At 41.8% G+C, this 16,574-nt stretch overlaps 1 protein-coding gene across 11 annotated transcripts in view; it reads left to right on the plus strand.

Moving 5' to 3' along the window:
- Positions 1-10,954, plus strand: part of ENPP2 (ectonucleotide pyrophosphatase/phosphodiesterase 2) — a 101,194-nt gene extending 90,240 nt beyond the window's left edge. For 10 of the 11 annotated variants that reach the window (XM_032468152.1, XM_032468154.1, XM_032468151.1 and 7 more), the window contains 4 exons: positions 163-240; positions 3,923-4,055; positions 5,512-5,668; positions 10,358-10,953. In XM_032468152.1, coding sequence (XP_032324043.1) covers positions 163-240; positions 3,923-4,055; positions 5,512-5,668; positions 10,358-10,528 — 539 coding nt within the window. In that variant the 3' untranslated portion in view covers positions 10,529-10,953. Of the gene's footprint in view, positions 1-162; positions 241-3,922; positions 4,056-5,511; positions 5,669-10,357 lie in introns of all 11 variants that reach the window. The other variant, XM_006186476.2, reaches the window with a different exon arrangement.
- Positions 10,955-16,574: the final 5,620 nt, after the last annotated feature.

Here is a 16,574-nt window from a genome sequence, read left to right on the forward strand (position 1 = left end):
GAGTGGGAAGCAAAGTAGAAAATGGTATATAAAGAAGGAAATAAATAGGAATAAAATAGTAAATCCATTCACTTCATATTATTTGGACCATTTTAGAAGATTACCTTTTTATTGATGTAGGTTTTATATGTAATAGACACTGTTTGTTTTCCTGATGTTTAGATCTGAGCTCTTCACCAGAAACTAAATATGATGCATTCCTTGTAACCAATATGGTTCCAATGTATCCTGCTTTCAAACGTAAGTCCAATATTTACCTATTAAGCTATTATTTGTGGAAAGAAGTGTTTCTAAATTTACCACTTACCTTTTCTACCTCTATATTAATTTTAATAATAATACCTTTCATGTATTTAGCCTTTACAATTTTCAAAAACCTTTAATTGTAAATTCACTACTGTTAATCCAAAATTGAAATCACAAGAAGTAACCCAGGTCATGAATAGGAGAAACGGCTAAATCACGTTTGTGCTTTCCTTCTAATCTGGTATTCTTCCTGTTTCAGTTCTCACTGTATTGGTGGTTAAAAAGAGTCCTCTCGGTATTTTAAAGGCTGCCTGACATTCAACAGCATCTGTATTAATTTATTGAATATTACGGGAAGGCCACTAGCACGTCCTTCCTTTAGGGTGATGGTGATGATGTAGTCTGAATGTTGACCCTGAAACCCAGCAAGAACTTAAAGGGTCTTCTGAATCATCAGAGTATTTTATTCAGTTGGTTTTTAGGGCTGTGCAAATTATATACACTCATCATTTCTCTGTATGTGATATAATTATTTGTGGGTGATAGTTGTGGAATGAATGGTATCGGCACAGAGAGCCCTGGCCCCCAAACTGAGTTCTAGTCCCCGGAGTGTTACCACTGGCTGTGTGATCACAGAAATGCCATTTAGCCTCATTTGTAAAATTATGAGATTTGGTTGCATAACTTTTATGGCTTATATGGATTTATAACAATTGTGTAATGACCAAAATAATCCATTTTCTATTTCTGATAACAAAGAATTCATTCATTTGCCCATCCATCCATCCATCGAACAACCCTGTATTCAGAGATAGAGAAAGCATCATGGAGTAGCTTTGATCCCCGGCTTTAGCTCATTTACAGTGAGCAGACTTATATATGCTTATGGGAACGGTAGGAAAAGGAAACACTTCTACCTAATTCCACTCAGTAAAGGGGCATTGGGCCCTGTTACACAACTCTCAGGGCTGAAGTCAAGTCTCAGAATAGGAACACGTGATGGTGGAGTGTCACCTACTGGGGCAGGCCTCCCCAGTTTGACATTGATGAGATGGCCAACATGGTTTAGAGGAAAAAAATGTTTATTTGATGTCCTCAGTTAGTAAACAAAGGCTTATTCAAAGGTAGAATCCATTGCGTATGAGTGAAACATTAAAGTATGCTTTTAAAAGGCGGTTTCCTGGTTTGTTCTCAGGCCCGGTTGAGACATGGTTCATAAACCTATGTAGATCCAGTCGTCATAATACTACAGGGAACGCAGCCTCACTGAATTCCCGCAAATCAGGGTTTCCTGGATTTCTTATTCTTTACTGATGCTTTTTTGACCAAGTAGCAATAAAGGAAACACATGGTACCACCCTGAGGCTGGTGTGGCCAAAGGCCTTTCACAGAGGGCTCGCTGTTCTTGCCCAGGGCCATGGCTTTTTCGCAGGCCACATTTCTGCGGGTTTGGCCTTTTGACTGTTCTCATTGTTATTTCTCTCCTTCTACGCCTCTCCAATTTTTATGCTGAAGTTAACATTTGAACTTCTCCCCCACTGTCCTCCTTTCTTTATTGAAAATAATTATCCATGGTATTTTGGCTCTGGTGGCCTGCTCTGTCTTTCTCATTTAGAACAGAGCACCATAAGGAAAATGCCAAAGTATTTTTTAATAACAAGAAATGATAACAGTCTGAACCTCAAAACCCCCATGCAGAGTAGAACGTGGTAAGTGAAAGCTAACATTTGAGAGCCAGCTTCTTTGGTTTGCCTTTCCTGTCCTCCTCTGTTCTTCCCTTCTTTTGCCTTTTTCTTTTCTTTTCTTTTCTTTTTTTGGTCATCTATTCACTATTTTTAAAAATTGAAGTGTAGTTGATTTACAGTGTTTCAGGTATATAGCAAAGTGATTCATTTATACATACATATATATTCTTTATGATTCATTTCCATTCTAGATTATTACCAGATATTGAATATAGGTCCCTGTGCTATGCAGTGGGTCCTTGTTGATTTTATAATCATTTTACAATGTTGTGTCAAATTCCAGTGTTCAGCACAATTTTTCAGTCATACATGGACATATACATACCCACTGTCACATTTTTTTCTCTATGAGCTACCATAACATTTTGTGATTTTATGTGTAGTAGAGTCTATTTGTTAATCTCAAGTCCCTAATTTATCCCTCTCCCACTTTTCTCCTTTGGTAACCATGTTTGTTTTCTATGTCTGTGAGTCTACTTCTGTTTTGTACATAAGTTCTTTTGTATTCTTTTTTTTAGGTTCCACATATAAGTGATATCGCATGATATTTGTCTTTGACTTACTTCACTTAGTATGATAATCTCTAGGTTCATCCATGTTGCTGTAAATGGCATTCTTTTATTCTTTCTTTGTGGATGCTTTTTCCTTTTTCCATTCTGCCCCTCCCCTGCCCCTGTGATTAACCATAATGTAAACTGAAGCCAGCATGGACAAGGGCATCTTCTCTAGAGGATGACTGTAAAACTGAGAAACGAACAATGGAGGAGAAACCAAGTGTGCTCAGATCTGGGGAGTTTTCCAGGCAAAAGGAAGAGCATATGCAAAATCCTACTGTGAAACAAGTTTGGCAAGTTGGGGGACAGGAGGAAAACCATGCACCTGATGCAGAGAGGGAGAGGAAGTAACGTCATGGAGGTGGGCACGGGCCATGGTGGAAAGCGAGGATTTTATTCTGATTACAGTGAGAAATCATCCGGAAGTTAGAAATGGGTGTTGGGGAAGTGTGATACAATCTGATTTATGGTGTAAGAGGATCCATCTGGCTACTCTGTAGAGAAAGGGCTACAGGGAAATAAGACTTTCTCATAGGGTGCTCGGGAAGTAGACTTCTGCGGTAGTTCATTGCAGACAGGGAAGTGACTTAGACCAGCGTGGATGCAGTGAAAATGGTGGGAGTAGTCCGATTTGGAAGACTGGGATGTATTTTTGGGGTAGCACTGACAGGACTTGTTCACATACATCTGAAATAAAGAAGTCAGGGATGTCTCAGAAGATTGCTACCTGAACATCTAGATGTGTGCAAATGCCATTGACTATGATGGAGAAGCCAAGAACTGGAGCTGAATTGAGAAGGCAAATAAAGAATTCTGTTTGGATAATATTTTGTTAGACATGATTATTAGGTATTCAAATGCATGCATGATTATTAGGTATTAAAAGGCATGAGTTGGATAACATGCTTGGAGCTGCAGGGAAAGGTCATGGCTAGAAACATAACCTTGGGAATTAGCTTGTCTATGACATGAGAGAAGAGAAAGTAGATTAAGGCCTTCTTTTTAGTGTCTCACAAACACCATACTTCCTCTGTTATACATAATATTCTCCCAGCCTGGAATGTTCTGTCTCCACTTCTTTGCCTAGGAAACACCCACCTGTCCTTCAGATCTCAGCCGAGTAACCACTTCATCTGTAAATGCTTCCCTGACTTATTGGGCTGGGTTCAACTCCTCTACCAGTGTCTCCAATATCTTTCTCTTTGCTGGTTCATAGATGACACACACAGCTAATGCTTCAGGAGGGATTGTTCTCAAGAATCACAACAGCTCTATTGTCTCTTAGCTTGTGACATTTGGCTTGTAGAAGGCATCCTGGAGAGAACTTGGCCTAAGCAAGGAGTTTGTTCATGAAGAACTGATTTTGTCTTTGCACAGGAGTCTGGAATTATTTCCAAAGGGTTCTGGTGAAGAAGTATGCTTCAGAAAGAAATGGAGTCAATGTGATAAGTGGACCAATTTTTGACTATGACTATGATGGCTTACATGACACCCAAGACAAAATCAAACAGTAAGCTTTTCATTCCTACTCAGTGTGTGTTTTTAAACTCTAAGACCTCACTAAAGATTATCTTTCAAATATTCAGATTAGAGAAGAGCTGGTACCTCTTTAATCTTTTGCTTTTTGAATCTCCTTGTGAATTCTTCAGTTCTTTTGGACCTTTGCTTAAACATAGCCCTGGTGGCTGGAATGGAATGGGTTTTGTGGTAAATAAATGCACTTTTCAATTCCATGAAAGGAAATTTATCAAAAGATTTTTTTTTTCATTTATTCTTCAACAGCTCTTTAGTGGGAAGATGATAATTTTCTCTTATCTTCATTATTTTGGGGAACTTTTAGGATTCTTAGGTTTTCTGAGTCAGTATATCTCAATAGGAGATTGCATATAAACTTTGATCCAATCTCATTTCTATCCCTCTCTGTAGTGCTATTAGGGAAATAAAAGGATAAGGCATACTCTATTCATAAGGAACTCACAGTCTACTGGAGAAGATAAGAAAATACAAATGCAACAAATTCATAAGAGGTCATCATTTAATTTTGTACAAGCATGAAACAATCAGAGAACAACATAAAATATGAGAGGGTTTCATTGTAATAGATAATTAGACAACAAAATGCTATTTTTTCATACTAATGAAATAGAAGTTATCTTACTCCCTTTCCAGTCACCCATAAGGGAAATTTCATCTTACTTGTACATTTATTTTATTGCTGATTATTGTTACAGTTTTTAGCCCAAAGTACATTATCAGTTCAATCATTATTTCAATATTTTGAAATGATTAAAATTAAGATAATAGAAAGCTGGGTGAGGAATTGTGAATTTCTGTACTAAAGCTCTACTGGAAAAGATTTTTTTGTACCTCTAGGCGCATCACTAGCATTCAGTCCTTAGAAATCTCTTTAGTAAATGAATTCACTGTACCAAGCTCAGGATCTCATTGTGGCTCAAAAGGGCCATTATTCTCCTAGCTCCAGTGTCTCCTGCCTCGTCCATTTTATTCAAACTCTATGAAAGTTATTTTCCTGAAACATGGGTTCCCTGGTGGCACTCCTTAGCCCAGAAACCTTCCATGGAGCATCCCTGTGTACATAATTATGCCCAAACTCCACAATTTTGGCACTCAGAACATCCCCCTACTTTGGCTTTTATTGACCCTTCCAGGCTTACATGTCTACTCCATTTATCTATTCATCATGTCCAGCCTCTATGTTTTGGTTCAAGCTGTTTTTCTTTGTCTGGAATATCTTTTTCACTCTACCCAGTAGAGAGAAAGAAGGGACTCCAGGCACTGAAAACATTACATTCAAAGTTACACAAGTGGGCTAATGCTTGTGAGTGAAAAATGACCCAACTGAATCAGGAATTTAATTTTAGTGACTTCGGCAATATTCATTGACCACCACTTAAAAAAGAAAGCCACTACATCAGCTGTAATTTTATTTTGCCTTCCTGTTTCAGGTACGTGGAAGGCAGTTCCATTCCCGTTCCAACTCACTACTACAGCATCATTACCAGCTGCCTGGATTTCACGCAGCCCGCTGACAAGTGTGACGGCCCCCTCTCGGTCTCCTCATTCATCCTTCCTCACAGACCGGACAACGAGGAGAGCTGCAATGTGAGTTCAAGGACAGCATCCTTTAGGATTTGCTGACATAATCCGTGCTTGTGTCTTAATTTGTATTCCCACCCTTTGACTAGAACACGCTTAGTATAAAATATTTGGACTATGCAAATGGGTATACAAATTGGGTCTTTAGAAAGGACCCAAACAAAACTTTTCATAACCCTTGGGAACTCTGTGTTCTAGTGGCTTTTTATTTTTCAGTGTAAGGGTATGTGTGGTGTGCGTGCATTTAATGTAGTTCTATATCTGTGTTCGATTTTGACAAGTGACAAAAGTGCCCAGATGTTTTCAGTTGTGCAAAAGATGTATGTATTTTGTAAAAAGTGGAAAGTGGCACAGTTTTGGCAATTATTGAAATGAGGGAAGCGTTCCTGGGAGCTTATTATGTTATTCGCTCTACATTTGTGGATGTTTGAAAATTTCATTAATCAAAACTTTTTACAAAGATACACACACAAAGGAATGTGTACTTCACAAGTCAGATCCTCATTTGCTACTAGTTATGAGGGCAGATGTAAGAGGTCACCTCATTCTCAAGTAGCACAGGTGACTCTTGATTCACTGATTCCCACGTGAAAGCAGGACAGCACGAGGAAGAAGCCCCTGGAAGGCAGAAGGAGCCACGCCTCATGCTCCTGGCCCTGTGCTAACTCTGCACTGGGGACAGAGCTCATGATTACAATGTGATAGAAACTCTGTGCTCCGAGTCTGTGCTTTTGTTTATGTAATAGAAGGATAGGTGATAAAATCTACAAAGAAGACTTTTAGTCAACAAGCAGTACTCACATTCCCTAATTTTGTAAGGTACTCTGGGAGAAACTATAGGGTTTTAAACGGTTGCGACTCTAGGCAGCCTTGCGTAGGGGCAGAGCAAATGAAACAAGTACCGAAATTGCTTCGCTTAAAGGCAGAGAGCCTCGACGGGGTGGGGATGGCTCAGTGGTAGAGTGCATGCTTTGCATGCACAAGGTCCTGGGTTCAGTGCTCAGCCCCTCTATTAAAAAAAATTAAATAAAAAAAAAACCCATCCCTATAAACAAAGGCAAAAAGCCTTAAGAATATTTTCAACAAAGATTATCAGCTTCGTGGACAAGGCAGCTTTGGAGCTCTGGCTTCAATGATGGGTGAAGACTGAGGCTACGACCATCCAAAACAGAATAAGGGATGCAGGGGGAAAAAAACAGACATCTGAAATATTGCTTAAGAAGTTAATGAAGTTTGGTCAGAATACTGGAAATGAGGGTAATAGTGGAAGATGTGTTTACAGGTTGCACGGAATCAAATATAAAATAAAAGTGGTGGTAGCAGTGGTCAGAGCAGCCACAGTAGTAGTTGTTCCCATCTGTTGAGTTCATGTTATCATCCAAGTACAGAGCAGGTCCTCTCCCATATGATTGCCAATCATCTCATTACCCTATGAGGCAGGTGTATGTGATCTCCTCCCCTCCCCTTTTATTCATTGTTGAGAAAGCTGTAGCTCATAAAGCAAAAGTGTATATTATGGGTCCCTGGATGGTCAGCAGGAGAGCAGAATTTTAGATTCAAGGTCTCTGAATGCACAAGCCCGTCCTCTTTCAATCTGGTCAGGTTCCCTGCTGGAACCTCGGGACCTTAGGACTTTTCCTCGTTGCACAGGCATCAGATGGCCACAGAAGGTGTTTAAGCCTAAGAGCAACATTTTAGGCTCTGCTTTCAGGAGATAAATTTGAATCAGAGAGGGGCAAGCATGGTGCACAAAGGGTTTTGGCAAGATTCATGGGATTGAGGTCACAGAACTTGAACTGGGGTGTGGTCCTGGAAATTTCAAGAGGAAGATGAAAGGCAGCTATGTACATGGAAGGCAATCTTCTGTGCTGGAAGGATCAATAAGATCTTAGAAGTAATTGGATGGGAAGTGGAGAAGCAAGGGAACTTCAGGTGAGAGGGGAGCAGTAATCAGCTTATTGGCTTGACCTTCTCGATTTTGGTTGTTCACAACCCATGAGATTAACTGATGATGTACATGGTGTACATGTATGTATATATGTAACTGGTGTACATTTGCTAATCTGTATAACATGATGTATGTTTCTGAACTCTAGTTTTACTAAAACCTTGTTGTGGGGAGGTAAAATTTTTGCAAAAAATAAACACGTATATTATGGAGTGAAATTAAAAATTACCATACATGTTTAAAACAAGGCAGAGACTATAAAGACATTTCAGACTTAAAGTAGGGATGCCTCAATTCCTGGGGAACATATGTTCAAGTTTCTCTGTCATTAGAGAAATTTGGTGATGGGGGAGTTTGAAAAATGCTGTTCTGAACTCAGCTCAAAAGCAGTTCTTTATTCCCCCCAAAGGTTAACATCTGACAAGTGAAATCCACTGCTGGCCTCAAAAGTCTTCCTCTCTGCACAGAGCTTAGAGGTGTTTCTTGTAGAGTTCATGGCCAGCACGCTTCTTAATGAAGAACCTCCTGCCTACGTAGAAACCTGCCCTTGCCCTGCAGTTCGCCTTAAAACTGCTGGGGCTTCAATTCACAAACTCGCTTGGGAGGAAGTCGGGGAGAAAAGGCAGGTGAAGAGTAAATACGCACAGCAAGAAGAACAGCAAGCATGTTCATGGATCATTTGCATTAACATTTGAAGTTATTTATTTTTAAAGTTTTTCTTGTCCTCCCTTGGTGCACATGAACTTTTACTCAACTTTTATCAGTTCTGCATTTTGTACTAGAGTTTCCCTCAGCGAGAACTTTTGTGGATTGCCGGCTAGCAAGGGGCAGAAGTCATTTTCTTCGCGTGTAGCATACCCCAGTATTTCCCAATGACTAATTGGAGGCAGGATTTTGGCATTGAGAACCAGAGGAGAATGAAAGAGAACCAGTCTCTCAAATGAAACTGGCAAGTCACTTCCCAAGGAAAGAAATAGCAAAAGACAGATTTTCCCCTAAATTCTTATAATCCCAGCTGGCCATCATTTAAATTAGGAAAAACCTTTTCACCCCTTGTCCACACATTTCAAATGACTGCATTTACAAAGGAAACATTAGACTTACTGACCATTGAAAAATCAAATAAATGAATTGAATATGAAAATTCTCCCAAAATATAATTTCGTGCTTACTCTGCTTACTCTGCGGGGGTCCTGACCCATTTGGAGACCTCCTACTTCGTTAATTATATGGTCACACTGAGGACTGGTCAGCACCGTTGTGGGTAGAGTTATATTTAGGCCTGTCCTTTCCTATGAATCGCAGAGATCTTGGTTAGCTTGGGCTAGGAGGGTGGGGTGTGGAGGGTTAAAATCCTCACTTCCCCAGCCTGCAAAGCAATTTCTTCCTGTTTCTTCATTTTTCCTGGGATGGCCAGGCATCAGTTTCCTGAACCAACACCCTCCTGGTCCATATTTAGCCCTGGCACAAGCTGCTGCAGCTCCCTGTCCAGGTCTGTGGGTTAGAGCTTTCCGAGAAAACCCATTGCAGGTTCTTGGGCTTCGGTGGGTAGTTCATTGAGACCACTAGCAGTCAGAGAGGTGGGTGCGGGCACCAGAACGTCCTCAGCCCTAGAACATACAGCTACCCTGCCTCTTGTAGGAAGACTTTTGGAAGCCATTGCAATTCTGGGGGGCATTTGGGAATGAAGTTATTTGCAAAGGCCCGCCTCCCATGTCTACCACGAAGGTAGACCTTTCCCCATAATTCTCAAGGCTCTCAGATCTCATTCTTTCTCTCAACTTCCCTCAAAAGTAAAAGAAGATGGTTTTTAAACATAAAATGCTTTGTCTGCATTACTTTTTCGTTTCAGCCTAGACGTGAAATAAATTGTTTGGGGCGGGACATCTAAACACCTTTCACCTTGAATTTGTGCCAATGAGGCAATTCTTGTCAAGTTGTTAAGACAGAAAGAGATTTCCTTGCTTTTCCCCATGATGTTGCTTCCTCACTTTACCTTTCCCCACCCCCTTCTTTCTTCCTTGCCTCCCTCCTGCCTCCCAGGGAGCTGCTGAAGTAAGCATTAGTATTCTTGTGAACCAGTGAAGAAACCAAGGTCTGGAGGGGTCGGGTAGCTTGACCAGGGTCTCCCAGCTGGAAGGTGGAAGAGCTGCAATTCCAAGCCAGTCCCTTGGGCCCCAAAGTGCCAGGTGTATCAGCTGAGCTTCTCTGAGTCAAATTCATTCAAATATCACCTGGTTGCAATCCAGCAGATGATGTGGTTGATCTAGCATGTTCTTCTGAAAGGCTAGGAATTCACACACACATCATTTTGTGCACTGGGCACAAGTTCTCCACGTTCCTTGGGAGGCAGAGGCACATTCCTAATTCCTCATGCTCTGTGCTCCACATTGCAATTTGACAGCAGGGGAAAGAAACGAATTACTGAATTCTCCAGGGCCTTTGGTTTTCCTAATTTTGATTTATGTTCTGAGAACCTATTGAGTCAAATGCCCTTTCACACCACATGCCTCGTTTATTTGGAACACCTAATTGCTGTTGAAAATGTTTACAGCCAAGGGCCGGTATTTGTGGCCCGTTGCCGGCAGGAATGTGGGAGAGCAGTGGGGAGGCCAGGAAGGAATAACATGCATTGGCTTTGGGTGCAGGAGTGTGTAGAGGTCATTTGTGGACTTGGGGCAAGCTGACCATTTGGAGAGACTCCTTTGGAAAATTCTGACTCTGATTGTATTCCCTTTCCATTGCAGAGCTCAGAGGATGAGTCGAAGTGGGTAGAAGAACTTATAAAGATGCACACGGCTAGGGTGCGGGACATTGAACATCTCACCAGTCTGGATTTCTTCCGCAAGACCAGTCGCAACTATCCAGAAATTCTGACACTAAAGACATACCTGCATACATATGAGAGCGAGATTTAACTTTCTGATCCTCTGTGGTGCAGTCTTATCAACTGGTGTATATTTTTATATTGTTTTTGTATTTATTAATTTGAAACCAGGACATTAAAAAGAAGTTAGTCTTTTAATCCTGTACCAGATCTGACATATTACGCCTGAGTGACTCCACTGTTTCTCTCTAATTCTTGATTTAGGTAGCCTTGTGTTCTGAGTAGAGCTTGTAATAAATACCGCAGCTTGCATTTTTAGTGGGAGCTTCTAAATGGTGCTGCAAATCTGATATATGCATTGAGGAAATATCAATTTTCCAATGCACAGTTGCCACATGTAGTCCTGTACTATATTGAAATACTGATTTTGTAAAGTTGCATTCACTGTTAATTATGACAGATATATTTAAGCCTTATAGACCAATCTTAAATATAATAAATCACCCATTCAGTTTTTTCCTGGTTTATTTGGCCTTTATTTCACATAAATTAGAGTGCTTCTGGTGTATTTTGCACATGAAAAGTAAAAATTTCTTGTTTTGGGTCCTCTTACCAGGTGGATGTAGTTCTTGAAGACAAAGGGACATCCTCCATATTCAACTACGGTGGCCTGGATGAGATAGATGGGGTGCCTATATATGGGGAATCATAAGGGCAGAGGGAAAGGGGAAGCAGAACCCCTGAATACCCTCTCTCACCTATCTATTTAAAAAAATTATTTTGAAGTTTGGAGGAACAAGATCTTTTGATCAAGTTGGTTCCAAGTTTGTATTAGACTCAACTGAGACAGTACTAATCATATATTCTGTATAATGTATCAACCTAAGAACCAGGGAGGAGATAAAGAGAAATGAGACAGTGGGATGAGCGATTGACATAAAAATGTAATTAACCAATCAAGGGAGAGAATAATAAATGCCAAGTGAAAAGTGTTACTAATAATGCAATATGGCGGAAGGGTCTGAGTGATGGATGGAGGGATTCTTGAGGGACCCAGTTATGGCTTATAAATAATAATGAAGCACAAAGTGAGAAAGTCAGATTTTCAGTCCTTCTGATTGTATCATGGAGAAAGGTGGGTCTTAGTCTCTAGCGGTTATTAATCTCCCTTAAAAAAAAAAAAAGAAAAGAGAACAGCATGCCATTGTTGTTTTTCATTATGTTAATTTTTACAGTAGGCCCCTTTTCTGGTCAGTGAAATGGGTTTTTAATTTCTATAAATTTTCCTTTAGAAATAAATGTTAAATAACAAATCCGTAACAACGAAAGTAGGCCTGAAGGTATGGGAACTGTCATGCAGGTGGTGTGAGAAAACCGATGCTTGGAAAGCACCGCTACGGGACTGCACTGGAAGACATGACTGTGGTGACACTGATGACAGCTGTTATTTGTCCAGTAGCCGCTGGGTTCCAGGCACGTCTCTGGCGCTTCATCAGCTTTGACGCTAAATATTGAAAAGTGAGGAGTTCAGGGAAGATTTTATGGAAAGGGGAAGAAAGGATGGGGCTGGAGAAGGCTGGAATGGGCTCTGCGGTTTGGGGTAGGTAGGGTGAAAGTGAAATGGAGGGTAATCATTAATCAAATCCATTCTACCTGCCTTCAGGAATCAAGGTCATGTACAGAAAGACTTGCATGTCCTGCAAGAGGCCTGTAGCCTAAACAATAAGGTGTTTGTCCAAGTTGTTTTCCAGGAACTTGCAGTCAGCTGTGTCGAGTTTGAGCTGAGCTGGTTAAGACTGGAGAGGACCGCCAACCCTCCAGCTGGGCATGCGCATGGTGTCCTCTGGGCGGCCTTCTGACATCACAGGGCTGACCCCGCCCCCCGGGTCCTGCTAAGTGCCTCCATTTTTTTTTAACAGGCAGAGGTCCGTAGTTAAGTTACACCTGCACAGAACGATGATTGACTATCGCACCTTTTTCCAATCACCTTTCCCCACGGTTCCCGTGCTCCCCAAGCCTCAGACTGCCCTGCTTCTTTATTATTTTTTATCCCATAAATACCCTAAGCCTCTAGCCTTCTGGGAAGCAGATCTGAGACCTGTTCTCAAGTCTCCTTACTTGGCTGCCTTTAGAATAAACCTTCTCTTTGCGGCAAACCTCAGCATCTCAGTGTTTAGGTTTACTGCACATCAGGCAAAATAAACCCGGTTTGGTAACAGAAATATGGTATAAATGAATTAGAACATCACTCAGCATTTATGTAATATTCATTATTGATCATCTGCTACCTGCCAGGCAGTGCCTATACTTGCTATTGAGGATTAAACAAAATAATATAAGCATGGTTCCTGACATCACAGAATTTGCCTTTTAATGGGAGAAAGAGCCCCCTCAAGAAACCCCAGGGCTTGGTTGTGATGTGTGCTAAAGAATTAAACAGGTGCCAAGGGACAAGGGAGTGCAAAGCGAAGAGACTTAGATGACAGTGTGGCCAACACTGAGAAGAGCTGGCCTCAGGAAGCCCAGGGACAGGAAGGAAGAACACGGCCAAAGACTAGGGGTGGGAGAGCTGTTGGGACGTGTGCAGTTCTGAAAGAAGACAGGCGTGCTCGAACACAGCGGCGGGGTTGGTAAGGACCAGCTCAGCAGATCCTCCCTAGAGGCCCCGTTGAGTATTCTACTTTAAGTGCAATGGAAAATAATCGAGAGGTCTCATGCAGAGGCGTGACAGGATCTGATTTAAGATTTCGGTGCACTGACATAGATATGCAATAATTACCTGGTGTGCTCTAAATGTAATTCCACATAAAATACATCTGATATCAGAGGGTCCGCCTATTAGGTGCAGTAATTCTGCCCTAACACTCCCAAATTTTTTAATATTTGCAAGCTCCTTGCTTAGCTCGATTTCCACATCACCTTAGACTGAACTCTTCTCAAAATAGGTTATACCTGAGGCTTTTGGGGAGAGCAGTTGCAAACTTAGTTGAGTACTGCTGTTCTATTTTTATCCTTAGGTCAAGCCTTTCTTTCTCATAAATAAACTCCATACCAACCACTGTGTATTTCAGGTGAGTGGTTTTGCCGATAAACACATGCCATTGATTGTGGGGTTATTTATGAAAGTCCCTGAATGGACAGGGACTCTATTAAAATGAGGTCTGGAAGACTATTTTAAGTTGGGTTTTTTTTTTTTTTTTTTTAAATATCGAGACCTTGGTCCATTCATGCTTTCATTGAGCAAGTTGCCAATTGCTTGCTAGCTTGGTGGTCCTGTCCTGGTGGACGGATTCAGAAACTGCGTCTCTAAAATGAGCTCAGTGTAAATAGAGTAAACCAGGAAAGCAGCCACATAGTTTCTCAAGGGCAAAAAACATTCTGAATTGTTTTTAGGAGAGCTGGCTTTAAGAAAAAATTTCTCTGTACAAAAGCCATGTTTGGTGTCAGTTGGGTTTGCCTACAGCCCCCAGTTTCCAGCGTCCGTTATTCCTTGCGGTGGGGACGAGGGTGGCTGCAGATACCGCGGGGCTGATCCTCCTGCTGGCCCTCCTCTGGCTTCAGCTGTCTCTCACTATCTCTTTGCTGAGTCAGGACGGGGCTGCCTTGTGGGTGGGAAGTGGTAAAGGCAACGGGAATTCTCCCATGGCTTTGAAGAGAGAGAGGGATTGTACAGGACAGTGAGGAACAAGACTGAGATGTTTGAGTTCGTAGGCTGGGGTAAACAGAGCCCTCGATGCCCAGCCCAGTGTGACAGGAATTCCTGTTCAGTCTGCATTTCTAGGAAGATCATGTCCTGATCCCTCTGGTCCCCTCCTTGTCCCCATCCCTGGCAGGGATGCCAACTTTTGGCTGGAATGTAAAAGTGGAAATGGTGCCCCTGCCCTGTGAATATTTTCACTCTGGCTATTGGGAGTAGGCAAAATTCCAAACCCGCTGTGAGCTCTGGGCTCTGATTCCTCCAGTTCCTTCAGGTGGCTCTTTTCCTGCCTTTTGGTGGAAACTCAGGTACTGATTAATGTTCACCTGAATGCTTGGGACCCTCTGCAGAGTTCTGGACTTTTCTGTCTCTGTGGCGTTTTCTTGCCTTGGGTCTTCTGCCCAATGAAACTTATCCATCTTGCCATGTCTGGCTTCACAGCCTTGTCTCCTCCTGTTCTTGGTCCTTGAAGGCAAGAATTCACTCATCTTTGTGTTCCCTGCTTCCCCAAGCACTGAACCCTGAATATAATAGGTAATGGATAGTTTTTTATTTTTTCCTAAATTGAATTCATATGACATTTAAAATGTTGAATGGAATTTCACATCCAGTTTAGGGAGTATAGACTGAGACAGGCACTGCAAACCTAAAAATGCCCAAGAAATGGTTTTAACTTTGGAAACCTTACAGTAGAGTGGGTCACATGTACATGTTAAAATATAGTTACAGTGCAAAGTATATTTAGTGAGAAAGCAAAGGAAGAGTGGCCCTACCTTGATGTGGAAATTAGCATGTGTTAAGCAACTACCAGACGGCAGACTGTGAGCCAGTGGCCTACCTGTGCTGCATCTTTCACCACTCGTAACAGCCCCGACGTGCACACTAAACTCCACATTCTGTAGCCGAGAAAAATCAGAGTGATTGCTGAAAACTGAGCTGTCCAAGGTCACACAGGTAAAGGGAAGAGGAGCAGCACTGGGATCCCTCTCTGACTCCAAGAGCCAGGCTAATACCGCACCCCAAACTGCCTTTCAGGTTTGGGAGTGACAGGTCAGAAGAGACATTGAGAAGTGACGGCGCTGAAGCCAGTAAGACACTTGAAGGATCAGTACATGTCTTTCAGGAAGAAAATGAAAGAAGGCAGTGCTAGCAAATGCTTGCAAAAGCAGGCGTCCTTGAGAGATCACAGCATGCTGAGGGAGTGGAAACTGGTTTCATGTAGCACGCTCATGCTGGGTTTGGAACTGGGGTGTTGAGACTGAAAGACTGGCAAAGCTGAGCTCAAATAACAGAGGAGCTTGCTGAAAGGATTTAGGCTTCATCCTGCTGGCACTTGGTTACCATGGAGACCAGTGTGCTCAGGGTTGTGACTTAAGAATCTCCGTCTTTCTTCAATGCAGAGCATAATTTGGGTAGGCGTCCAGTAAAGAGTCCTAAAAAGGGGGTTATTACTCAAGTGGTAGAATGCATGCTTAGCATGCATGAGGTCCTGGGTTCAATCCCCAGTACCTCCTCTAAAAATAAAGAAAGAAATAAACCTGATTACCCCCCTCCCCCCAAAAAAGAGTCCTATTGTTACTGGGTGTAAGGGTAAAGACCCAAACTGTTGTAATAGCGTTGGGAATGGAAAGGAGGGAAAAATTTGACAAATCAATAGGAGATTCAACAGACAGACAGAGGGATGATAAGCATAATTCAGAGGCTTTGAATTTGGGCAATTGGGGAAATAATGCGGCCATGGATCAAATATTCTAGGAAAAGAACAGAAAGATGCTGGAGTAGTCAAGCAACAATAAATTAAGGTATTAATTTATTAGGGCTGAAATGGAAGTATGAAAAAGTCATCTCAGTGATGTGACCAGGAAGCAGGCAAAGTAGGAGACCCAAGTGGAGGGAAAGTCTGCACACCTGCTATGTAGCTGTCAGTTAATACAGTACATGTGGGGCACATTGTCCTCATAAAGGTCACAGAGTGAGAAAAACCAAGATAGAGGAAGAACGCCAGCATTTCATTCCAGAGAAGAGAAGAGGAGGCTGTGTTAGTCAGTGGGGAAAAACTGGAGATTTGCAGGTACATGGCTTTGGGAAAATTTAAGTCTAAAGTTTTTCATCTATAAAATTTTAGGTGATAATCACTCTTCTCAGGGTTGGCATAGAATTATGACAGGAAATCTCTCTGAAATACAAGTTGATAAATTTTCCCTCCATTTTTATCTCCACTCCCCTCCAAGGAAGGCATTCCCCTTCAAAGTTGTTTTCTTGGCTTGGGGGATTTTTGCAGAGTGGGTGTAGGGAGCAGAAGTAGTCTGTAATTAATGGATTTCCTGTCTTTTGTGAAAACCTAAACCCACTGAAGAGGTGGAAAGAAATAGTCTTTAGAGCACCAAGAGAAAAAGGGACCTTTCCTGGGATTCGGGACAGAGAGAAGTCTGTGGATCTG

The sequence above is a fragment of the Camelus ferus genome, chromosome 25, assembly GCF_009834535.1.
Source record: "Camelus ferus isolate YT-003-E chromosome 25, BCGSAC_Cfer_1.0, whole genome shotgun sequence".
Taxonomy (NCBI): domain Eukaryota; kingdom Metazoa; phylum Chordata; class Mammalia; order Artiodactyla; family Camelidae; genus Camelus; species Camelus ferus.